Below are 26,498 nucleotides of genomic sequence, written 5' to 3' on the forward strand. Positions count from 1 at the left end.
TTGACCAAAAAGCCCATCGATAAACAAAGTTTGTTAATCGAGGGTATGAACTTGAATTCTCTCGATTAGAGATGGCAATGGATCGGATTTGGATCGGGTGGAGCTTCACCCGTATCCATCCATTACTCTAATCGCTCCATCCACATCCATCCATCATCCGCTTCACCCATCATCCATATCCATCCGTCCATCATCCGCGGATGAAACGGGTGGAGCGGATGACTAATGGATGAGTATTAAAGTTGAAAAAAAACTCACATAACTTTAATTTTCGGTTATTTGTACAATAGTTTTATTAATTTTAATTAAAAAGGAAACAATAACAATATATTGTTTGAAAAATTAATTTGCAACAAAAAATACATATAATTTTCTTGCACATTTCAGATTTTATTATTAAAATTCTTAGATTAAAAAATTAATATATGTTAAACGGGTGGGTGGATGATTAGCGGGTGAAAAAAGTATCATCCATATCCGATCCAATCCATCATCCGCTTCATCCGTCACCCGCTTTTCATCCATTTAATTCGGGTTTTCATCCATTTATTTATTGCGGGTGGAGCGGGTTAGTGGATATCCACTTAATATTGACATCCCTACTCTTGATTTAAAATACTACGATTAAGCAAATGGGTTGTATTACTTGTATACAAAGTAACTTTTTTTTGGTTTGTCTCACTCTTTTTACAGGATTTTCAATGCAAATAAATATGTAGATATATGCAAAACTCCTACTTTATACGCAAAATTAAATGCCATAATGTAGAATTTTTTTTATTGATTTTTACGGATTAAAACTTATTTTTACTTAACTGAATTTATTTTAATAATTAGATACATGCTTCGCCGTTGATGGAAAAGACATTACATTTCAGTTAAATGTTGATAACAATAAAAGGTGGTGAACAGTACAGTTTATAACTAACTAGATTAGTGCTTGTGCGATGCACGGTTGTAATAATTTTTTTTCCCATAATTAATTGTGATATAATACAAAAATAAGGCAACTCATGTGTAATAAACAAATGCAACACATATAGAAAAATAAAATAATAAGACAAAAATTATTAAAACTACAATTGAGAAAAAAAATTATTGTTGATTAGTTGTGTTGAAAATATTTAAAAGTAGTATACAATATATTATATTAATGAAGCATATTTTTTTCCCAATAAAACTATACAATCTAGTGACTATATGACTAAAGACTTATTAATAAATGTTTTTTAATAAATATGAAAATATTACTCAAACAGCAAAATAAAATCTACAATAAAACTATTAGCACATGATATATATAAATAAATTCTACATGGTGGCCTCCAGGTTTCAATTTTTCTACGTGGAAGACAAACTTTTTCCAACTCTCTCAAGTGGCAATCTAATTTTGCAAAATTAAGTTTAGTATCCTTTTTTTGGTTTTATGGCTAACTTTTATAATAAAAATGGTTAACCTAAGGTTTTTTTTAGTTTAAAAATTAATTAAATTATATTTTAAAATAATAAAATTTTAAAAAAAAAATTTAAAAATAGCCCCCAACCCACGACCACCCTCCCCACTACCATCCACAACCCCAACCGGAACCCCCACATATTGCCGACGCCCAAAAATCCTTTTCCCGCGTCGGCGACCCCGTCCCCCTACCCACCACCTGAAAACCCCTTATCCCCAACCCGAAACCCCTAAACCCCCCCCACCACCACTTTAAACCCCAGATCAGGCCCTCCCCCCACCCTCGAAACTCCGTTGCCTAGGGTTTTGAGGGTGGGAGAAGGCCGGATTTGGGGTTTAACATGGTGGGGGAGGGTTTATTAAGGTTTTGGGTTAGGTATTTGGGGCTTTCATGTGGTGGGTTTAGTGGGTAAAGAGGAGGGGGAGGGGCGAGGGGGGACGGGTCACCAGCGCGGGAAAAGGTTGTCTGGGCGCCGGCGGGGGCGGGGGCGGGCTTGACTGTCGGAATGGTGAAGGCTGCCACCTTCTGTGATGGTGGTGGTGGCCGGTAAAATTTCCTTTTTTTTAAATTTTATTATTTTAAAATATAATTTAATTAATTTTTAAACTAAAAAAAACCTTAGGTTAACTATTTTAATTATAAAAGTTAGCTATAAACAAAAAAAAGGACACTACACTTAATTTTGCAAAACTAGAGTGCCACTTGTGAGAGTTGGAAAAAAGTTTGTCTTCCACGTAGAAAAATTGAAACCTAGAGGCCACCATGTAGAATTTCCCATATATAAATTACAAATAATATATCACATACAAAGTATAATTGTTAACTTAATCTTATAAAATTTAATTTATACTTCGTATTAGAAATATCTTAACTTAATCTTACAAAAAATTTTCAATTCAATTTATACTTCAAATTAGAAATATCTTAACTTAATCTTAAAAAATAACATTACACATACAAAAGTATAATTGTTATCACTCACTCCACTTTTTTAAAGTGTTACACCATTTTTTGTTTTCATTTTTATTTAAGCGCTACACTTTCTTATAGGTGGTAAATTAACTACCATTGAATTAAAGAGTATAAAATATTATTATTGTAGTAAGTTGCTTATTTATTTAGAAACTAATTTAATTTTAATAATATACAACTTTACGAAATATTTTTTGGTGAAATCCGTGCATCGCACGATTACTAATTTAGTACTCCGTCTAAAACATGTCCAACTAGTAATAATAGTATATTGTACCTAAACCAGTTGCTCACTTTTTCTATAATTAAAAGAGAGCTGGAATAATATTTTAGATAAATGTGAATGGAAGAAATAAGAATACGAAATAAAAAGAAATACACTTTATGTAAAGATTATATATAAGATTTAGAATAATATTATTATAGTTGTTTTATACAAATATTCAAAAAATAAAAGATTTTTTTCTTAAAAAGGAAGGGAGAGTTTTGAAGGGAAAATACAGCACTAGGAAATGACACGTGTCATTCCTGATGCCTATTTTAATATTATGTTATTATTGATGAGATTCCCTATGATCTAAGATCCATGTGGTACAGTGAGCATGGCAAATACACGAGTGATCACAGCCGTTAAATAGGGATGATCCCATTGATCACTGCATTGTCACTTCACATCACTGCTTATCTCAATATGGTTATGGTCATTGAACCTTTTCTGATGTGAATCGCTATTTATAGGCCGCTTTAGGCGTATGTTATGGCCTTTTGTTTATTTTTTATTTTTTATTTTTTTATGGCCTATAGGTCAACATGGAAAAAACCTTAATTTTGTTGGAGTAATCGCAACACGGCAACAGAATGATACTTACGTAGTGTACTCATTTGATTAAGGATTAATTTTACTTTACAAGCGTCAAAATGTAGAGTGTCAGTGTGCTTAACTAAACTTATGTCCCAAACTCCCAACTAAATAGGAGTAGAGTAAATTTTGTTAAATATTTTTTTTTATTAGAAGAAAAAGGATTTCATTAAGAAAGATAGTCAAACGATATTTATAAACAATTTTTAGGAAATTTAAAATTCCAACACAAGTACAAATCACCTTAGAATAAGTTACATCACAGATTCGATCAACGATCGCCTTAATATAAAACTTCATCTGAAGCAATAAAATCTGTGAGTTAGTACTAATTCGGCTTGAGATCCACTGATGAATAATTGTATGAGTGAAAATACTGATACGGTCTTCTAAATACTTCCGGAGATTATGAAATCCTAAATCTTCAATCTTCGGCAAACGAACAAAAAAAAGAAAATAAGCCTAATAGAAAAACCATCATCTTAAAGATGGGATCCATTTATTGAAAGCAATTAAAAATATTTTTAGGGCTTACCACCGGTAAAAACACATGTGGAACCCCCTACAAAGATTCACAAATGAAACCACAAGAAAAGAGATGAAAGAGAATGAGAGGAAAAGAGAAGAGTGAAAGAAAACCTTCAAAAAAGCCTAAAAAAATCTAACAATGGAGCCTAGAAAAACCCTCCTAAGGGAGAAACCCTAGAGGAAACCAGAAAATCCTTCCATGGAGACACCCTAGAGAGAACAAAAGAATCAATCGTTATGGATTAAAATTTTATTTATATTATATGTTGTACTCCTTTTGTATTTTTATATATGCAGTCTAACGTTAAAAAATACTGTATTGATCTAGTATTCTCATCTACGGAGAATATAGTATAAAAAAAAAACATAATGATGTAAATAAGATATCATTAGATACGTACTATGAATTAAATAGACAATATATTACGAAGCAGAGAGTAAAATCTTCACTATTATAAAGCCTCTTCAATCCTATTGGTATAACTTTCCATAAAATACAAAGTATGTAATATCTATCAAGTCTATTTTATTTAAAAGTAAGAAAAAGAAGAAAACATTAGAAAATCCTTAAGAAAGAAATTCCTAATACATACCATTAATCCAAAAAGAATGGAGTATACAACTAGTTGCCTATGCGTAGCAACGTAGGTGTGCTACAATGGTGTAAGACAGGCACCGCACACTATTTGTCTATTGGTATTGGTACATGTAATAAGGAGTTTGTATAAACATGTTATTTTCATGTATTAGGCAAGATTTTGAATAGCAATATCTTTAGAATTGAAAGTTACTCCATCTGTTTTAAGTTTTAACCCCCTAAGAACGTCAGTTACAGTACGTACGTACGTATAACAACTGTAGTTGTGTCAGAAAAAGCTAAGGCAACAGCTTTGAGTAATTTACTCATAAATATTTTTGCAGTAGAAATTAATAACTGTCATATTATTAAATTAAGATTTCTTACCAAAAAGTATGTAGACGTAAACCCTCAGCTCCTTTATAGGCTGAACATTTTAATTAATGTTACACACTAGAAGAGAAACTATTACTACGCCTTTTAATTTGTTTAGCTATGCTATGCTATTCTACAGTAATTTTGTCAGCAAATTTCAGACCATGCAATATAATGCCAAAACAAGTGGGGAAATTCTAAGCCTCAACTAGCTATAATCCAAAAAAGACTCAACTAAGGTTATTTTCGTAATTTAACAAAAAAAAAAAAAAAAAACCTTATTTGTATACTATAATTTAGTATCAACAAGATATATAGGTAATACCATCCTTAGTAATATCTAAATATCATCCTACGATAAATTGGTATCGTTATTATAGTACTGCGGTTGGTATCATATTTAGCAAATATTGTTGTTGGTATATGTTGCTAAATTGTTGGTATCCTAACCACAAATTTGTTGGTATCTAGCTGCGTCGATTTGGTATCAAAGTCATACGGTTAAAAGTTAAACTAAGTTGTTAATTAAATTTTTAATTAAGTAAAATTGGAGAATACTAGGCCTTCTACTGAGTGTAAGAAACTCGATTGTAAGCATTACTATCATATTCCTGAAAATACTAGTAATTTTCGCCCAGTCCTTAATTATATAGTAGATCAAATTGGTGAATTAAGATCATAAGTTGATAACATACATGCTCGTTGTATTAATATTGAAAACAAGATATCAATAACCACAACCGATATCAATAAAAAAAGTAAGCGATTTAAAAGAACAAGTTAAACAAGTACAACTTGCTTTAACTAACGAGGTTAGTCACCAATCTAATAAAGAAGCATCACCTAGTAAAGAAAAAATTGTTCCTTATAAATATAAATATCCTTTTCAAAATTTAGATAAAAATAAAAAGTTTACGGTATCACTCCCTAAAGACCTACTAGTAACCAAGAAAAGAACAAAGAAACTCAAGATGAGCCATCATCTTCAGGAGAAAACGATTGAAGAATTGCAAATCTTGTTTGAGAAAGAAGAAGACCCTGATAAACTAAACGAAATCATGAACTTAATTTCTGAAAAAGGGATTGCTTCTGATAATGAAACAGAGGAAAATAATTATGTTTCTTTAGAAGAAGATTTATATCAACAAATGGGATTAATGAAGTTAGATGATCTAGATTTTCTGCCTATAGAAGTTGTTCAGCAAAAGATTGAAAATAAACTAGGTAAAAGGGTAATGAATAATAATAATGTTGGAGAAGAAATTATTAATGAAATTATTAATGTAAATAATGTTATCCAAAGACCTAGGTATCAAGGAGAGGGAAGTTGCACACGACCAAGATACATACTAGGGAAGACTACCCGGTTGTTATGCCTAACCAAATACCTAAACAAGAAGAAGTGACTCTTGAACCTATAAGTCAAACTAGTTATAAGCTTAACTTAGATGGTGTAAGAGATAGACAAGATGTTTTAGATCAGTGGAAGAAGAGCATGAGTAGTATACTCAATTTAAACACTGAATGGACTTCTGAAAATTTCTTAAACTATATTGAACATAGTTTTTATGGCTGTGTAGAAGACTGGTATGATGGTGTAGACGAAGAAGTCAAAACTACATTAACAGCCAGTGAATCTCCTACTAGAATGTTTAGACAGTTATGTCAATACATTGAGTTAGAATTCATTGGTCCTAGAGCTGATCCTAATGAAAAACGAATGAAATATCAAAAAAAGTTAAGTAATTTGTCCATCTGTAATATGAAATATGTTGATAATTACTTTATGGAGTTTGAAACATATTATTATAAAATTGGTGAAAATGAAACAAATCTTGGAATGTTCTACAATAAATTACCAAGTCCTCTTAATGAAGAAATTAGTGAAAAATATCAAGAATGGAAAGAGAAATTCTTAGCTAGGGATGCCCTAGGTAATAGAATTGCTTTTCTAAGAAAATGGATTGAAAATAAATGTAGAGAGGTTGCAGGAACTCAACAAATGAAGAGACAATTTCTCACTTGTTGGGATTTCCCAAATAATTATGGATGTGAGAGAAAAAACTATAATAAGAGAAGGAATTATAAGAAATTTAAATTTGACAAATCAAGAGGAGAAACCTATAAGAAGAAGTATTACAAACGTAAATATAGAAAGCCCTTACATCTCAATTCTCAAAAGCAAGGATTGTATTGCAGAGTGTTGGTCTTGTGGAGAATTTTTATGCTAATGAATGTAAGAAAGCTAATCATAAACTAATGGAAGCCTTAGGTAGTTGGGACTACATAGAAATACCAGAAGATGAGGCTTTCAATTTGGCTTTAAGTAATAATAAAGGAATAGTAGAAATCATAGAAGAAGAAAATGAGTATAATGAAGAACCTGAAGACAGTGAGTTTGAAGATGGAAATTATGAAGAAATAAATAATATGATGGAAGGGAAGTATTAGAAAACTCATAATCAGACGATGAGGATAAAAGTAAAATGACTATAGGTTAACTAAAAAGAGCTGAGTATTCAATTGAAGATAAAGACCTAGACCAAATGAACAGAGAAAGTTGGAATTTTCCTCAGATTACTAAAGATAAAATATTTAAAACTTCTTTCTTTAAAACTAGAACCAAATATGTATGTGAAGAAATGGAAGGAAGTATAGTAATCGAGGATTGTGAAAAGAAAGCAGCACAAATTAATATCACAAATTGGAAAAGCATTAAGAACCATAAAAAAAAGGAAATTATAATTATATTTGTATTGGTGCAGTGCAAGTATACATAATTCCTGTACAAGATTTTTGGTAAAAATGTTAAATGTTTAAGCTTTGTTTGTGATATTAGACATAAAAAATTCTATTAGCAGATTATTAGTGGTATCACTTGTAGCTTGAGTCAAGGAACTGTAAGTTATATATGCGAACCTAGATATTATGTGAGCTTAGAAGATTCATATGCTCCAAGGTTTCTAGCAATCAAGTTATTAACTGATGGAGTAAACATGCATAAAGGAACTCGACCCATACAATTAAGATGGAAGGTAGTCTACAAGTTGGTTAACACTATAGATTCATCTTTCAAGAAACAAATAGTAGATGCTCAGAAATATGAACAAGGAGGAGGCTCTAAGAAGAAAATTACCCTATAAAAGTAAATCCTAACGAGATTGAAATTGAAAAAACTTGGGAAGAATTCTTCATGAATCCTGCAGTAAAAAATAGGTCAAGTAAGATGTTAATTGATGAATCAGGATTACTTCATATTGGGTTAACTACAAATCCTAAAATGCAGAGAAGTATGAGTCTTAGAACACCAAGTCTAAGTAGATAAAATTCAACTATAATAAAGATGAAAAAACAAGTCGATGAAAAGTCAGAAGAAGATGAAGAAGAAATATTAGCTTTAATAAAGAAGCTAAATGAAAAATATGAAATTAAAAAGGCCTTGAAACAACCAGCAAGACATAGTATTGATATTGGTTCATGTTCTAATTTAGAGATAAATGAGGATCCAAATAATCCTATTTTTGAAAAAAGAAAGGTAATTGGATATAAGACCAAAACTGTGAGTGAACCAGTACATGAAAATGAAGTTAATATGCAAATGGAAGCTTGTAATGAAATATCCAGTACTAATCCTAATAGCATTTATATTCCTAATGATATATGCATTGAAGATTATAATAAATATAAATTATGTGCATATATTGATAGTGGTTGTTCTACATGTTTTGGAAAAAGGTCATTATTTCCAGAACTCTTATGGAAAAAGGCTAAAAATCCTATGCAAGTTAGAATTTCTAATATTAGTGTCATGATGCATACGGAAATAATTGAAGAATTACCAATAGAAATTGGAGGAGTTCAATGTGTTATTCCTATTTTATAGGCAACTGATCAACCTAGTCATAATATGATAATAGGAAACAATTTTCAAAGATTATACTCTCCATGCACTCAAACCATTGATCAAATTATCTTTACTATTAATGGTCATTCTGTTCATATACAGAAAATAACAAAGGCTTATACTCATTAGACTATGGAGTTTATGTGTAGCCGCTGATAGGGTTACACCTACACAACGAGAGGTTGCACTTAGAATTTCTAAGTGTGATTCATCATTAATAGATCAGATAAGTAAGCAACAAGAAAAACTATGTGAAAAATTATATTCAACAAATCCATTAGAACATTGGGAAAAGGATAAGACATTTGCTAAGATAACTCTAACAAATCCTAATAAGATTATTAGAGTAAGACAAATAGTTTATACCTACCAAGATATATTGGAATTTGATGAACAAATAAAAGAATTTTTGAATAAAAAGTTAATTAGGAATAGCAAGAGTCCTCACAATAGACCAACATTTATGGTAAGGAATCATGCAGAAGAAAAAAAAGGTAAAGCTAGAATGGTCATTAATTAGAAACAGCTAAATGACAATACTGTCTTTGATGACTATTACATTCCTAATAAAACTGTGTTATTTAATAGAATACAAAGAGCCACATGGTTTTCTAAGATGGATTGTAAGAGTGGCTACTGGCAAATTAAAATGGAAGAAGAAAGCATTCCATTAACTGCATTTAGTGCCCCTCAAGGGCATTATGAATGGTTAGTAATGCCATTTGGATTAAAAAATGCCCATATATATTTCAGAGAAGAATGGATAATATTTTCAGAGAGCTTAATATTGTTGTTTGGTTTATATAGATGATTTTATAATATTCTCAAAAGATTTAGAACAATATAAGAATGATCTTAAAGCTGTAACTTAAAAATGTGTTGAGCATGGTATAATCCTTGGAAAAGATAAATGTGTTGAGTATGGTACAATGCAAAAGGAAATCCTTGCGGTCATTAGAGGGATCGAGAAGTTCTTAATCTTCTTAGCCCCTAAACAATTCTTAATAAGAACAGATTGCAAGGCATACTTGGTTTTGTTAAAAAAAATTTGTCTAATATGCAAGCGCAAGGGAGACTCTTGCGTTGGCAATTATGGCTTAACCAATTCTCTTTTATTGTTGAACATATACAGGGATCAAAGAATTTTTTGGCAGATAGCTTGACCAGAGAATTAGCCAATGGTGAAGAAGCACAAGACATCAGAAAAACCTCCTGCCCATCAACTAGAAAAGATGGAGGCAGAGAGAAAAACTCTTATTGAAGAAACTGATAAAGCAATGGAGCGGGTTTCACCCTCCACTTGGGCCTTGATGGAGGCCAAGATTGTTTCATCAAAAAAGAGATCTCGAGATGGTTTGATTAAAAGTTGTCATGTAGCAGTTCGAAGGTTCCTAATGTACGAAGTAATGGTCATTATCCTGCGACTCATTCCTGATATTCAGGATATAATACTAAATAAAATAAAATAAAACGAATTTAGATTCTGGTACAATTTAGTTGTATCAAGGTCATACAAGTTGTATGATGTTTATGATCTATGGGGAAGTAGAATAATGTTTAACATTAATTCCAGAGTGGGTATTGTGTCAATTCACCCACATTCTCTGGAATGGAGGGCACCATATGTGGCGAAGCACTACAGAGCTTGGGGTATGGAATGGTTCATAGCATTGTACCATTTCCTGATAATAATACTGCTTTCTTTGAGAAGCTTACAAAATTCTGGAGGTATGTATGTAGAAGAATTTACGATGCAACAAGATACAATGGAAGAGTTTAACAAGTCCAAGTGCAAAGTGCAAACATCGAAATGGTTGAAGGATAAGTTAGCTCTCCACATTTCATGATCATGTTTGAAGATGTTCATCGCAAAGTCAAAGATCCAATCTGTATCCAGCAGAGACGAGTAAAAGATCCTATAGAGGTAAGAGCTTATGGATTTTTCTATATTGCTCAGTATCTTAACCAATTCATAGCAATAAAAGAAGAACCACCAGTCATAATACATGTGGGGAATACTACAATAGTAGCACCAGAATGGTTAAGAAATTATTTAGAAGGAGTATTACACGGTGAATCAGTGTATGATTATCTAGAACAAGTTGAAGTTGGGAGATATTTATCCTTAGAGGGAAAAGAGCACTTATTGGAGATCTTTCTCACATGGGATGAATCCTATGCTGCCAAATGTGTGATGGATCTCGGTATAGAAGAAGACAACCAAATGTATGTCCATTATGAGACAGTAAGGACAGTGAGGGTGGTCTACAAGATATGATGATGGACGGGATAATGGAATCCTGAGTCCACACCAGCAATAATGTATTCTACTTTCACTGTTGTAGCAGTTTTATTTGTTTTGAAGTATCTTTAGAAAAGCAGTGAACGATATTTACTTGCTGAGTCATGATTTTCTGTAAGCCATAGAAAGTCTCGGTGACCTTTGTGAGCCTTCCCCTATATAAAGGCATTAGGCAAAGAAGTGAAGGCAGAGTTTGAATAGTTAGCTAGAGAATTCTTCTGAAAACATTAGAGAGTCCTCTAGAGAAAAATACTCACCTTAAGAGACAATTGGTTATCCATCTCTCTTAAATTAGAGAAAACTCTAGTCCAACTTATGTCTGTTTAAGCTTTCAAGCAGTTTGTAGTAATATACGAGTGTTGTAATCTTTTCAAATTAAATAAAATTTTTGTTCAAGAAGGGAACGTTATCCCCTTGAACCTTATATATCAAGTGAGTTATCTTTTTGTATAAGAAGTTCCATCATAAACACAGTAAAAATTGTTTGATTAGAGATTACGGTCTAAGGTAGGAAACGAATTAGATATGTGTTGTGCTTGATCTAAGGAAGACAGGGTTGGGGTTAGCTACCTCGGTAAAGCTGGAAGCTCAGAACGCCGGAGGTTCCTTTGTCGACTAAGTTCAGGTATTGGTCAAAACTCTCTAGTTAAATAATTATTATTGCGAAGCATGGTGGGCTATTAAACCGTTAAGGTAATTTATTTCAATATATAAGTAGTAGAGTTGTGATAACTAATACCGATAAAAGTCATTAAGTGAAAAACGAGTGAACATTAGTTGATATTAAAAGCTAGTATTATATAAAGGATTTGTTGGTATCAAAAGAAATACCAATTAAGAGTTCGTTGGTATCAGAAGAAATACCAATTAAGAGTTCGTTGGTATCAAAGGAAATACCAATAAGGAGTTTGTCGGTACCAAAGAAGAATACCAATTAGGCTTGCTTTGGTTATATTTATATACCAACGACATTAAAAACAATACCAAACGAATACCGTCAAAAGTGTCGGTAAGTAGAGTCCATGAGGACGCAACTTAGTAGAGGTTGAGAAATACTTGATTTTCACTCTTTTTATCCTAAACAAGTGTAAACATAAAGTACCATTTGCATTTAGTATAATTAATTACTTCCAATTTGATTTCCACGACAAATTTTCATATTTTTTCTTCTGTTTCTAAAGTTATTTACTATACAAAGTCAAAATAGTACATGAAATTTTATTTTATTTTGTTTTTTTAAAATGATCTAATGAAGTAATGATCCTCTTTTTGTGTTCCCTTTATCATTTGGAAAATTTGATTCAAATAATCCAACCTTTGAGTGGTCTTATTTTATTAATCCGACCTTTCGATTATTCAGCAATAATCCAAGCTTTGGGGGTGCCTTAATCTATTAGGCTAAACCGGTCACTTGACCTAAAATTGTAGGTCACTTGCCACATGTTGGATTTTCATTTGTCTGAAAAATATTTTTCATTTAAAAAAAAAAACTTTAAATTAAAAAAAAAACCTTTTTTTTTCCTTTCTTCTTCTTCTTCCCTTCCAACCTCCATGAATGCACCACCACCACCCCTTTCCCTCCAAAAATCGACCACCACCACCCCCTCCCCTCCAAAATCTGACCACCAGTCACCACCACCCCTTCCCCTCCAAAATCTGACCACCACCACCCCTCCCCTAAAAATCCGACTACCCCATCCCTTTTTCTCTAAAATTCGACCACCCTAATCCCCTCCCCTCCAAAAGCCGACCACCCCCAGCCCCTGCCCTCCAAAATCCGACCACCCACAGCCGGTCGCCTCCAAAATCCGAGCATCCTAACCCTCTCCCCTCAAAAATTCGACCACCCAAACCCCTCCGTCTTGAAATTTGTGGGCCAATGGAGGGGTTCGCCGGGTTGGGAAAAGGGATTAAGGGTAGGATCGTGAGGTGGAATGGGTTCGCCGGCCGGCGTGGTCGGTCGCGGGAAGGGGGTTGCTGGCAGGGGGAGGGGGAGGAGTGGGGTTAGAGGTGGGCATGGGACATGTTGGCCTGCGGGCGGCACGAGCACGGCACAGTGGTGGCATGGCCCGGCACGAGTCAGCCAGCGACACGACACGGCACGGTGACCAAGAGTGGGTCGTGGACCGTGCCGTGAACACAATTTTGAAAAATCGGCACGAGCATGGCACGGGCACGGTGGGCGGCACGGTAATTAGCCGTAGGACGGCCCTCCAGCATGACATGCGGCACACCAGGCACGGCCCGTGCAAAACGGCTATATTTCGCTGCTTCCAACAGCCATAAAACGGCTATAATAACAAATTAATAATAAAATTAACATATATAATAATAAAGAGTAAAAGAAATAATAATAAAAATAAGAATAGTAAGAAGAACAATTATAATATAATAATACAAAAACATAAACATAAATTAATAAAATTATTTAAATATACTTTTTTAAAAGTTGTTCAAAAATAATATATATCGATTTTTTTTAAAAAAAACAAAAAAAAAAAAAATTCTGGGCTGCCTGGCATGGCACGCCAAGCACGTGGGTCGTGCCGTGCTGTGGGCTGGGGTGTGCCAAATGGTGGCCCGGCACGGCCCGCCAAGTTGCAGGCACGGCACGGCCCGGCACGAGCCTCCACCAGGCACGGTGAGACACGGCCTGCGGTGGCCTGGTACGCCACTGCCCACCTCTAGTGGGAGTGGCTGGGAGAAGGTGGGTCATGGCCTCGTGGGTGGTGCTTGGTTTTATTTTTTCTTTTTTTCATTTAAAATTCTTTTATATTTTTTTGTTAAAAAATTGAAAATTAAAAAAAAAAGTTACATGAAGAACAGGTAGCAGGTCGGTTTGGCCTAATAGACTAAGACACCCCCCAAAGCTTGAATTATTGTAGAATAATCAAAAAGGTCGGATTAATAAAATAAGCACGCAAAGGTCGGATTATTAGAATCAAATTTTCCTTATTATTTTATGCACTCCATAACAATGTAAATACTCAGCAGAAGTACTTTTATTTTATTTTTTAATTAATTTTTTTTGATAAGATCTTATTTTTTAATTATTACTCCGTATTTCTTTTTACATTATCTAATTATGAAGTATAACACATACTTCATATTAAAGTTACACTCTTTAAGCAAGGCTTGGTGTAGTTGGTGACCTTGAGATTACAAGGTCAAATGTCCCAACTTCGGTACTTGGGGATGAGGATCACATATTGTTACAACTTTTCGAAAATAGGAATGCAATGCTTATTAAAAAACTGGCCAAAAATGAAAAACAGAGTGCTTAAAAAAAAAAAAAAAAAAAAAAAAAAAAAAAACAGAGGAAGCTAAGTAATACAATAAAGTAAATTTTGCAGGAAAGAAAAGTTAAAAAGAAATACAAGTAAATAACAATGTGGATCATATACACTAAAAATAGAAAAAGAGCAGGTTTAACCATTATTTGGGAAAAAAATAAAAAATAAACTAGGAAGTTGTTCTCATTAATTCAAAACAAATGAAATACACTTAAGAGATGATAGAATGATAAACTACTTTATACTCGTATGTAGTTTCAAGAAGCATTGTATTGAGATATATTGAGATAACTAGCTTATGGTCCCATATTAATGCATGGATTTACCAAATTTTATAACAGTTTGTATTTCAACAATTTTTTATAATTTTTTTTCTATTTATATATAGTATGACAAAGGTTAATATTCTTTAAAAAATGCTTCGTAGTAAACTTTAAGTTGTACATACTCGTATAATATATATACTCCGACAAATTTATACTATATTAAAAATTATGCATATCTTTTTTAATTATAATATTTTGCTTAAATTTTTTTTATGTTGTTACAAAATTGTTTTATTGAATTTGGGAGGGAAATATATATATATATATATATATATATATATATATATATATATATATTGGTAAAGCAGGAAAATATTATACAAGTAGTGAATTAAAAATTTCCTAAGATAATTTGACAAAAAAATAAATAAAAAATTGGCGGGAAATTATTTAACCAAATTTTACCACGTGTAATTTGAGATTCGTCTTTAGTATATAGTTATTGATATCGTATATTATATTTGTTAGGATATTTATTAGGAAATATTATCTTGTGTATTTTAGTTAACTTCCTAATATCCTAGTATATCTTTTAATTCTAGGGTTAGGGATATTGTATCACATATATATTGATTGAGCCATGAATGAGAAGGCAAGTCGTACCAGTGCAAATTTCTACTGTTACAGCCGTATCTGGATAGGTTATTTTTCCAAAAAAAAAAAAAAACAATTATGATCGACTGTTGTAGCCAGGGGGAGAAAGGTCCTTCAGTTGCTACGGGTTTGATTGGCAATGCAAAAGTTTTTGAAAATCGTTTGAACAGTAAATTTATGCAACTTCTTGGATAATTGACAGTGGAACTACGCAATATGTTACAGGCGAAAAATCATGGTTATTTGACACACAAATTTTTCATTGTCTTGTTGGTTTACCTAACGGTGATTCAGTATTGGCTACCTTAGAGGGCTCAGTTCGTTTGTCAGATAAAATTGTGCTGACTCGAGTTCTATATGTTCCCAACTTGAGTTGCAATTTGCTTTTTGTCTCTCAACTTAATGATGCATTAAATACAACTGTCCAATTTAATTCTTATATGTGTGCTATACAAGACCAAATGAAGGAACTGATTGGAACGAGAGTTCAAAAAGACGAACTATATTATTTTAGCAAACCGGAATTGGTGCAACATGTACGTATCCGTAAATGAATCAACATCAAGCTTGGAGTTATGGCATAGACGAATGGGGCTGAGAAAGTTGTCAGGTTACATGCTCATGTTAGTAGTACTAAGGGTAGTTTACATAAAGGGTGTGAAGTGTGTTTTTGTGCTAAACATCCCAAAGACAAATTTCCTTTGAGTGATAATAAAACTTCTAGAATGTTTGAGAAAATTCATTGTGATTTGTAGGGTCCATATCGTCATGTTTCCTCGTTTGGAGCTTGTTATTTTCTAACAATTGTTGATGATTTTTCCCGAGCAGTGTGGGTTTATTTTTTGATTGATAAAACCGAAATGTTTCAAATGTTTATGGCTTTTATTGCTATGGTCGATAGGCAGTTTTCTCAAACAATTAAAATTGTGCAAACTGTACAGATTTTAATTGTTTGATTGATTATTTTACCTCAACTGGTATTTTATTTCAAACCTCATGTGGGTACTCCACAACAAAATGGAAGAGTTGAGCTAGAGAAAACACAAGCACATTTTGAATGTTACGAGAGCAATCTGATTTCAAGCAAATTTCCTATCTATTTTTGGGGGGAGTATGTTCTTGCCGTAGCTCATTTGATAAATCGAACTCCTACTCTTTTGTTACAAAATAAAACTCCCTTTGAAATTCTAGCTATTCAATAAATCTCCCTCCTTTGATGTTATTTGTACCTTTGGATGCTTATGTTTTGCTGACAATCAAAAGACAAAAGAGGACAAGTTTGCTAGTCGAAGTCGTAAGTGTGTGTTCTCGGGTTATCCTTTAGGAAAGAAAGGGTGGAAGTTGTATGATCTTGATACGAAAGAGTTTTTTGTGTCTCGTGATGTCAAGTTTGTTAAGGACGTCTTCCCATTTAGTTGCCCGGAAGATGTTAATATTTTGCCTAATTCATATGATATGCATGTGAATATTCATCATGATTTTGCCGAGTATGAGTTGGGAGTGGATGATTTAGTTGATGATGGAATTGTTGAGGATGCAAGGGGTATAGTCCAGGCTTCGGGTGTTCTCCAAGAAGAAGCTCAGCAGCCTGTAGCTACTGCTAGCCCGCAGGCCGAGTATGTCTAACAGCCCGAAGCTACTTGCAGACCGCAGGAAAACCTGCGGCCACAAGTCGACAACAGCAGCTCGGACACTTTTAATACACAGCAGCAGTCTGTGCAAGGGGCAGAAATGGGAAGAGGTTTATGGAAAAAATTTCCCTTGGTCTCACTTCGTGATTTTGTGACACACACGGTTTTTGCTAATAGTCTGTCTCGCTCCGTTCTGGCCTCCAATTACCCTTCAGGTACTCCGTATCCTTTAGCACATTATATAAATTGTGACACTTTTTCTTGCAACCGTTGTTAAGAGAAATTATCCAAAGACTTTAAAGGAGGCTATGAAGTTTGACGGTTGGAGGAAATCTATGAAAGAAAACTACAGGAAAATTGTCTTTTCATAGCGATTATTTCGTAGCAATTGTACATTCGCTACAATATGCACATGTGTTTGTGAAATAGTAGAGGAATCCGTATCATTATACAATCGACATAGTAAACCCATATGAAATCAATACGAAAAATATAATAATAATATTTATTCACCATTTTTCTTCACGTTTATAAAATTATGGAAAATTGTATCGTTTACAATCGCCACTAAAATCCAAAAATCGATACAAAAAGCCTTTTTAACATTAGATTATATAAAATTTTGTTTGACAAAGAGAATATAAAATATATCATGGCTTATTGGATAAACATTTAATATTAGTGTTTGAGGTTGCATGTTCGAAATTGTATAGATCATATGTAGGGATTTGTTTTTTTTTTTTTTTTTTTTTTTAATTTTTTTTTTTATAGAAAATGAGTACAACATTTGTAGCAATTATAATCGCTACAATAATCACCATGATTGAATGTAGTTTTCCGTATCGATTAATAAGGACAAACCAAGCGAAAGTGAAAACCACTACTAAAGGCTATGGTAATGGCGGATATTGTATCAAATAACCATTCGTTGGAATTTTTTTTGTAGCAATTACAATTGATACGAAAAGTTAAAATAATCGATACGAAAAGGTATTTTTCTTGTAGTGGAAGAAATTCAGGCTTTAGAAGGTAATGGGACATGGACCTTGGAACGTCTTCCACCTGGAAAAAGAGCTCTTGGTAGTCAATGGGTCTATAAGACCAAATTTTTGTCAAATGGGGATGTTGAGCGACTCAAATCCCGTTTGGTAGTGTTTGGGAATCATCAGAAGGCAAGCGTTGATTATGATGAAACTTTTGCTCCAATTGCAAAAATGACAACGATTAGAAGTTTTCTTGCTATTGCGGCTTCAAAAAATTGGGAGCTTCATCAAATGGACGTTCTTACACGGTGATCTTGATGAGGAAGTCTACATGAAGTTGCCACCTAGTTTTGAAAGCTCGGATCCTTCATTGGTTTGCAGATTGCGTAAGTCACTGTATGGTTTGAAATAGGCTCCCAGATGTTGGTTTGCAAAGCTCGTAACGACTTTAAAACAGTATAGTTTTCTTCAATCTTATTCTAATTATTCTTTATTTACATATACTAAAGGCAATGCAATGTTCACATAAATGTCTTAGTTTATGTCGATGATCAAATTATTTCTGGGAATGATTCCGCTACACTTAGTGTTTTTTAGTCTATCTTAGTGACTGTTTCAAGTTAAAGGATCTTGGTCGGTTGAAATATTTTTTGGGTATAGAGGTGGCCCGTAGTTCAACATGTTTGTTTTTGTGCCAACGGAAATATACGTTGGATATCATCTCTGAAGCAGTTTTATTGGGGGCAAAGCCAAGTGGTTTTCCAATAAAGCAAAACCACAAGCTTGGCTTAGCTAATGGTGATCTTATTTCAGATCCGAAGTCGTATCGCAGACTTGTGGGGAGTTTGATATATCTTGCGGTCACTCACCCTGATGTAGCGTATTTTGTTCATGTGTTGTCCCAGTTATGCAAGAGCCACAGAGTGAGCATTGGGATGCGACTTTGAGGGTTGTTCACTATTTGAAAGGCACTCTAGGTCAGGGTATTCTATTAAGTGTTGATTGTGATTTGAATCTGCAAGGTTGGTGCGACTCAGATTGGGCAGCTTGTCCTCTCACTCGTTGCACTTTATCCAGTTGGCTTGTGTTTCTAGGTAAATCACCTATTTCGTGGAATAAAAAGAAGCAACATACAGTGTCTCGGTCTTCTGCAGAAGCCGAATACAGGTCTATGGCCGCGGTCACTTGTGAGCTAAAGTGGCTTAAAGCTCAGTAGCTAAGTTTGGGTGTTCAACATCCGAAGGCAATTAGGTTGTTTTGTGACAGTGAGTCGGCATTACACATAGCAAAGAATATGATTTTTCATGAACGAACAAAGCACATTGAGGTTGACTGTCACTTTTTTCGTGATGCAATTAATGAAGGCTTGGTTTCTCCTTCTCATGTTTCGACTTCTTCTCAACTTGCGGACATTTTTACAAAGGCTCTCGGAAAATCACAATTTGATTTACTTCTTTCTAAGTTGGGCTTTGACCCGAACGCTCCAACTTGAGGGGGGGGGGGTATTAGTGGCGGATCCAGGATTTGGGGAATGGGGTACGAAATGAAGTTCGATAAAAAGAATTTACAAAATAATCATATGTGAATTGCAAGAAAATTTTCCTAACTAAATTTTAAGTTAATAAATCATAATTCATTTTACTTTGTATTAGTATTTGCGTGTACGATACTAGCCACCCTTCGACAATAAGTCTTATAATTGAGCAACTAAATGTGTTTGGGGGCTAAAAAAGAGATTGTCTAATAGACCTGTTATTTGTAACAACAGGTCTCTTTGATCGAAAAAACAAATATGGAGTGAAAAAATTAAAAGTATCACCTAAAAGGCTAAGATACCAGTTTTTTTTAAATGGTTGTCTCTTTGAATTTAATACAAAAAAGGCGGGCTAATTCGTTGTCTTGGCTAACTACATAACAATAACTAAGAGACCACCTATTAGAAACAAGCGGTCTTTTTTTTTTTTTTTTTTTTTTTTTTTTTTTTTTTTTTTTTGCGGAATGGGGGTACCTCTGTGTACCCTCCTGGATCCGCCACTGGGGGTATTGAGATATATTGAGATAATATCGTATATTATAATTGTTAGGAAATATTATCTTGTGTATTTTAGTTAACTTCCAAATATCCTAATATATCTTTTGATTATAGGGTTAGGAATATTGTATGACATATATATATTGATTGAGCCATGAATGAGAAGGCAGGCCGTATCAGTGCAAATTTCTACACATTGCAATAGTCCTATATTGTACGAGTTTTATTGTTTGAACTTTAATTTGAACGTTATTTAATTTGACAAGTCTAGCTAAACTCAATATTTAACATTCAAGACAAGCTCATGCAGTGATGCCGTATTAGCATATCGACTGCACATGTGAATGAGTTTTGGCTTAAGATGTTGCAGTTGCATAGCAACATGTTTCACCTGATTCGCCAAAATGGGACATTGAATGAGCTAGGATAAGAGTCACCAATGAAATTGTAAAAAAAAAAAAAGAAAAAAAAAAACCTTTATTTTAATTCATATGACAATGTTTATTAACTTCAATTATTTTACAACATAAAGTTAATTGAAATTGACCATTGGGATGAATTACTAAGATGTTGGTTGAAATTACTCATAAAATTCTACATTGAAGGCGAACACTTAATTAATTGTTTGTATATTAAAATTTATCTTATACAAGTCATCCAAAACTATCTATCTAGGGCGTGATTGCACATAAGATTTATTGATTAATAAAGTATAATTATAGTGATGACAAATAAAAAAATTACAAAACATGCATATAAAAAAATTACTACTATAGAAATTACAAATTATATATGTATGATAATTATACAAAACTATTAAATAGATAAATTTTTAAAATCAGAATTGTTAGTCTTCCAATCCATCTTCCTCTAGTTTTGAAAAAATGATCATTTTCAAAAGCTGAAACCGACTAATCCAAATTTTCTCAAAACTAATTTGTTGTTAAATTTGTAAAAATTTGGATTAGTTGATGTTTCAGCTTTAGTTGAAAATCGATTAACCCAATTTTTAGGCAGAAGCTTTCAACTTTGGACATCTATTTGTAAAATGACCATATTGAAATCTATTGAGACAAACTTTCACAGTAAATTCATTCGCAGATTGAGAGATAAGTGATTTTGTAGTTAACCCTTTGTCATCCTTCCTTGATTTCAAGTCACATTTAATATTATTTCAAATTATTTTTAATATAAGATAAATTTCAGAAAATTTTAAATTATTTCGGATATGGTAATTTTTAATATTATAAGTTAAGATAATACGAGTATAAGTTAAGATAAAGTAATGCAAGTTCAATTCTGATAAATTTAGAAAAATAATATATAAAGCCAAATCACAAAGTCCAAAAGCAACCAACTATATAGCTTGTTTTGAAAGTGAGGGATAGCTCAAGTGGTTGGAGCTCTCCTTTCGGTTTCAGATTCTCATCACTCGCCCTTATGACTTTCTAAAAAATTTTATCACTCGCTCTTATGACTCCTTAACTACACAACCATTTTCATCACTCACCCTTATGGCTTTCTAAAAACTCTCATCACTCACCCTTGTGGCTCCTAACTACACAAACTATGTTTTTTAGCATTCTTATTCCATTAATGATGTGTATTTGAGTTATGTAATAACATCTTAATTAGCTGCTCATTTTTCAAATTTCTGGGATCACTACTTGATTATTGATTCGGTCATATTCCCCTCACTAGTCCAACGTGGGATCCTGATTTTGATAGCCTTGATAAAAAATTTAGGCTTTGTTTGGTTAATAAGTTTCTGTCTGAACTTATTTTACACAGTAATACATTTTGTTTGAGCTTATTTTGCGGGTAGAAGTCTAAAAAGCCTGCTAGGTCCGGTTGAATTTTGCGACTTTTGGACAAGCATATTAAGCTTGTACCTTGGCCTAACTTGACTATGTGGTTTTTTTTTTTTTTTTTTTTTTTTTTTTTTTTTTTTTTTTTTTGCCTTCGACCATTCGTCTACGACCACTTTTATTACTTCACAAAATGCCGGACGAAGCATTTTCAAAATTTATACTGCGTATCTATTTAGCAATGTATGGCAAAATAACACATCGATGGATTAATTCATCTTTAAATTTTTTTGGTTCATATACATTATTTTCCATTTTTTTTTTTCTACTTTAATATTGTGATTTGTGAACATGGAATACAAATTAATTAATCATGACTAAAAAAAATAAAATGCAAACAAACATGAAGATCTTGTAACAAGGTCAACAAGTAACACTCAAAATCATAATTGAGATTAAAAAAATGAAAAGCATCTTAGCAATTAATTAGTGGAATGAAGCTCAAAACTCAAGATCATACGCCAGCCTACAAGAAAATGTAGGGGCATGTAAAGAGAGAGATAAAAGTAATGACTAGTGAATAATGAAATGTAATGTACCTTCCCAAAAAAAATAAATTAAGAGAGAATCTGCAGAAGTCGTAACACCAAATAAGGGGCATGCAGTGAATTGAATTGACAGCAAAGTAGTCATCTATAGTCAATAATTTCCACACCATTCTCACGTGCTTTACCTCCAAACTTGTCTGTTATAACGCCGTTCGTTTTTTTATACGGAAGTAGCTTTGATCCAGGAATAAGAATAACTTATACAAGTACAAGTACGCATTTTGAAATAATCGTGAACTAATAAGCGGAATCAAACAAGGTTTGGCTGATTTCTTGGTAATTAAAACTTAAAAGGCTATACTTTCAAATGCCATGAGGTTTGAGAATATTGAGATTAGAATTTTGTAAAGTGATTATGTTTGAGCGGAGATTTTGATTTTCTAACTACTTTATATACTTTTAAGTATATATTCTGCGGCTTCTGAACTAAAAAACACGTAAAGATTGGGACATGATCAGAATCCTTCAACTTAACATTAAATGCACAGACGCATTAACAAGCATGAACCTTAAATGCTACAATTATAAAAGAACAATTGAAATATGCTTTCTTGGTTGAATCGACTTTTGTTTGGAAATTCAACCACGATCATGTTCATTTCATTGTAGATTTTAATATCTCTATAAATTTATGGGTTACTTTCAAGTGTTGGGTTAAACAAGGTCACTATCAAATATTTCAATTATATTTCGTATGAACTTATATGAATTATTAGAACTTAAATATGTTAAAATGATGAATTCATCAAAATGAGTTTAAGAAAAGGTTAATAATAGTTTAATTTCAAGTTTGAACTCGAATAACCCTTATCAATTATTAACCTTTTCTTAAGCTCATTTTAATGAATTATATTCATTTTAACGTATTTACCTTTAAATTGAACTTACTCTTATTGGAAATAAGTGAAAATAAAATTAAAAAAAAAAAAACATATCATAAGTTGAACACCTCACTAGAAGTGACAGTTCGGACCACTGGGTCAAATTTGGTTGGATTAGTTGGGTTAAAATTAGCTCAGTTTGAATTATGCTAAATCATGTGCCCTTACATACATGATCAAATTCTAAATCGAATCACTTTCGAGTTAAGTTTGATTTAGTGAGATCAGACTAGCGCTTGACACCTCTACACCTCACAATTTTTTTTTTTTTTTTTTTTTTTTGAAACTCTACACCTCACAATTAACTGAAGAAGTATGGCCTAGAAAATAATGCCATGTATTGTGTTGAAATTTGTAAACCATGTTCGAATGCTATGCTATGCGATGTCACACCACCATTCTTTATTACTTTCATTCGTCAAATCTTCCCATATCATCCATGATAATAGTTAGCATTGAAAATTGATCCCTTAATCCTCACCTAATCATTATTTAATTGATTAAGCATTCTTCCCAAAGCCACTTTAGCATAAATGTTTACTGCTACCCCTTGTAGTATATTAGTCATGCAATGTGATCTAAAAGATTGGCTTTCCTCATAAAGTTAGGTTTATTTCCACAAGAAACGGGGATTAGGTTAGGTTAACTTAATAATCACCCTTTAATTAGGGATAATCTTGGAAGAAGTGCCGTTTTAGAAGAGTAAAAATACTCCGTATATGCTTATTGAACCCTTTGTCAAAAAGTTTCGCAAATGATTGAACTGTTTCCCTTATCTAATCAAAATTAATTACAACTTAACTAAGTTCATTGGAGTTGGTAATTAACTACTTAATTAATTAACTTTGAAAGAGTAGTTACTAGGCCTTTGAACATACAATTGTTAGGTTTTCTAGTTTATTCTTCCAACTTTTTGAATTATGACTGCAAAGTGCAATCTAATTGCAACTATATATTTATAAATTAAGATTAGCATGATTATCCTTTAAAAAGTTTTGCATGGTAATAGGTGTTTTTACATTAAGCTAGCACGTAGCTTGTAGAAAAGATGCTTCCAATTTTGTAAATTGATTATTGCCCTAACTTTTTACAGTAATTTCAACTCAAACAAAGTATATAGTCAATTTCAGCCTCGCATGCTGGTAGGTTAGATACTTGGATATGGATATATGATGCATTCCCACCATCTTTCCTAGGTTTTTTTTTTTTTTTTTTTTCAATCTTTTTTACCGTCCTCATCACTTTCATGATATTATTATCTATTCATGATTCTATAATCTTTTATGTACGCAAAATGTGTGGTTTGAACTGACTGATCTTATTATACACGACGAACTTATTTTATAAAAGGCCTACTATATTGAGTGAATTACAAGTGATTCAGTTTTTCCAATTCGAAAAACTTTAAATCTTAAATCATCCAACAAAAGAAGCATTGATCATTGTAATATGTATTACTTGCTAGTCGAATAAGGGTGTATTTGGCACTAGCTTTTGAGTAACTTGTAGGTAGCATTTAGTAGTTTGACTTATTCAAACCATTACTTAGTAAAAAAAAAAAAATTGAATATTTGACAATGTAGTGGTGGAAATAGAGTTTAGTGGTTGGAGTAGCTTTTGTCAAAAAGTTAATATTATTAGTTTTTGTGAAAATCTAGGTAGCTGTTGAAATTTTTCTTAAAATTTTACACGTAATAGCTAATCAACAACTACTTTATCAAAAACTCATACTTAACTATTTATTTTCATAGCTAACAATTAGTTGACAACTAATAACTAATCAGCTACACATACATCTAACAACTAATATCACAGCTAATATCAACTAGATTTTGCCAAACACTCTCTAAGAAAAGAAAACAAATCTGAACCACAATCTATCTTGTAGACTTGAACTATAATTGAATTAGGGAGTAATTCTAATTTATTTATATTATTGGTTAACATGTGTATGTATTGGACGAGTATAAAGCTTAAAAGACTAGCTAGCTAGTAATTGTAGAAATAATTGAATATGCTAACTATTAAAATGTTGGTTATGTTGTGTTTAGATTACATGACATTATTGTAACAAAAGAAGTTAAAGAAGAAGTCAAACAAAGTTGTTTTTATATATATTCCGTGTGGACCATGAAAATACTCGTATTATGTTTTATGTTGTAATAACATTGGCAAATTAGCATGCCATGTTAGATGTCCAAGTCATCACTACACAAAGAATGCCCCTTCCATGTAGTATAACACAAAGTCAAAAGTCATTGATCATTTTAGATACACACTTTAGTTTCTAACTTTAATTTGGATCTTAGCTTACTCATTCTAATCCCTTTATTATGTACAAGTAGATCCTTAGTATTTGGTGCATTTGGGGGTTTATCAGTGCTCACACCACCCATTTCCCTAGTCCCTAGCTAGCTACTTGATTCAATTTTATAACATATCGGGTCCATTTTAAGATAATCTTCCATCCGTCTTGAATTAATTGTAATATCAGATGTTCACATCTCATGTAATTAAAGACATGACATGAATTTATTTATAATCATGTTTTTTGTTCCATTTATAGCACTTCTATTAAGAATAATGAGATTTGATCCTAATTTTTTAGTATCATCTTAAAGATTTAAACCAACTAAGCTAACCGACTATTTCATACTTACAAAGATAGGAATATTGTATTTTAGATTAGACTGTTAAGTACTTTTCCGTTTTTAGAAAAAAAAATTTGCACCATTTTATTTATTTATTTATTTTTATTTAGGCACAAGAATCTAGGAGAAAAGGAGATGTGAAATAGTGTGATTATTTGGATGCTATTGATGAGTATGAGTTGTTTTTTTTTACAAAGGTTGAATGCATTAAATTAAACAAAGTTTGCCAAATACAAATACAAAAAAACCAACTAAAATTAGGTCCAGTTAAAGTATTAAACCCCTTGCACATAAATTACAAAACATCTTAAAAGCAAAGGAATAACACCACAAGGGTAGAAAATGCTCCTCTTGTTGGCTTTTGATTGTTGAAATAACCTTGCTGCTTACATCGGAGAGGTAGCGTGCCATTGCCATGCGTGCATACATTACCTATACTTTTCAGTGTTACTTTTCTACTATTTTGTCTATTTAGTGTTTTAAGAATAGATAAGTGCATTTCAAACATTGTAACCATTCAAATTATTACCACTACTGCCATTTATTACAAACAAGGCAACAACCAAACAAACCGTTAAAGTCAATCTAAACTAAAATTGCTTATATAATTAAACAAATTCATAGCTAAGTATACTACAATAACCAAGTTAATCTAAGGTTAGATTTAAATCATATACTCCCTCCGTTCTTTTTTACTTGACCCGTTTTGACTTTTAC

At 32.5% G+C, this 26,498-nt stretch overlaps 1 protein-coding gene across 1 annotated transcript; it reads left to right on the forward strand.

The window, feature by feature from the left end:
* The first annotated feature begins 5,739 nt into the window (after positions 1–5,739).
* LOC110690074 lies at positions 5,740–7,219 on the forward strand. The gene is made up of 3 exons (XM_021866900.1): positions 5,740–5,992; positions 6,349–6,702; positions 6,951–7,219. The coding sequence occupies exons 1-3, from the start codon at positions 5,740–5,742 to the stop codon at positions 7,217–7,219; spliced, it is 876 nt and encodes a 291-aa protein (XP_021722592.1).
* The last annotated feature ends 19,279 nt before the right edge of the window (positions 7,220–26,498 follow it).

Source organism: Chenopodium quinoa, unplaced genomic scaffold (assembly GCF_001683475.1).
Source record: "Chenopodium quinoa cultivar QQ74 unplaced genomic scaffold, ASM168347v1, whole genome shotgun sequence".
Taxonomy (NCBI): domain Eukaryota; kingdom Viridiplantae; phylum Streptophyta; class Magnoliopsida; order Caryophyllales; family Amaranthaceae; genus Chenopodium; species Chenopodium quinoa.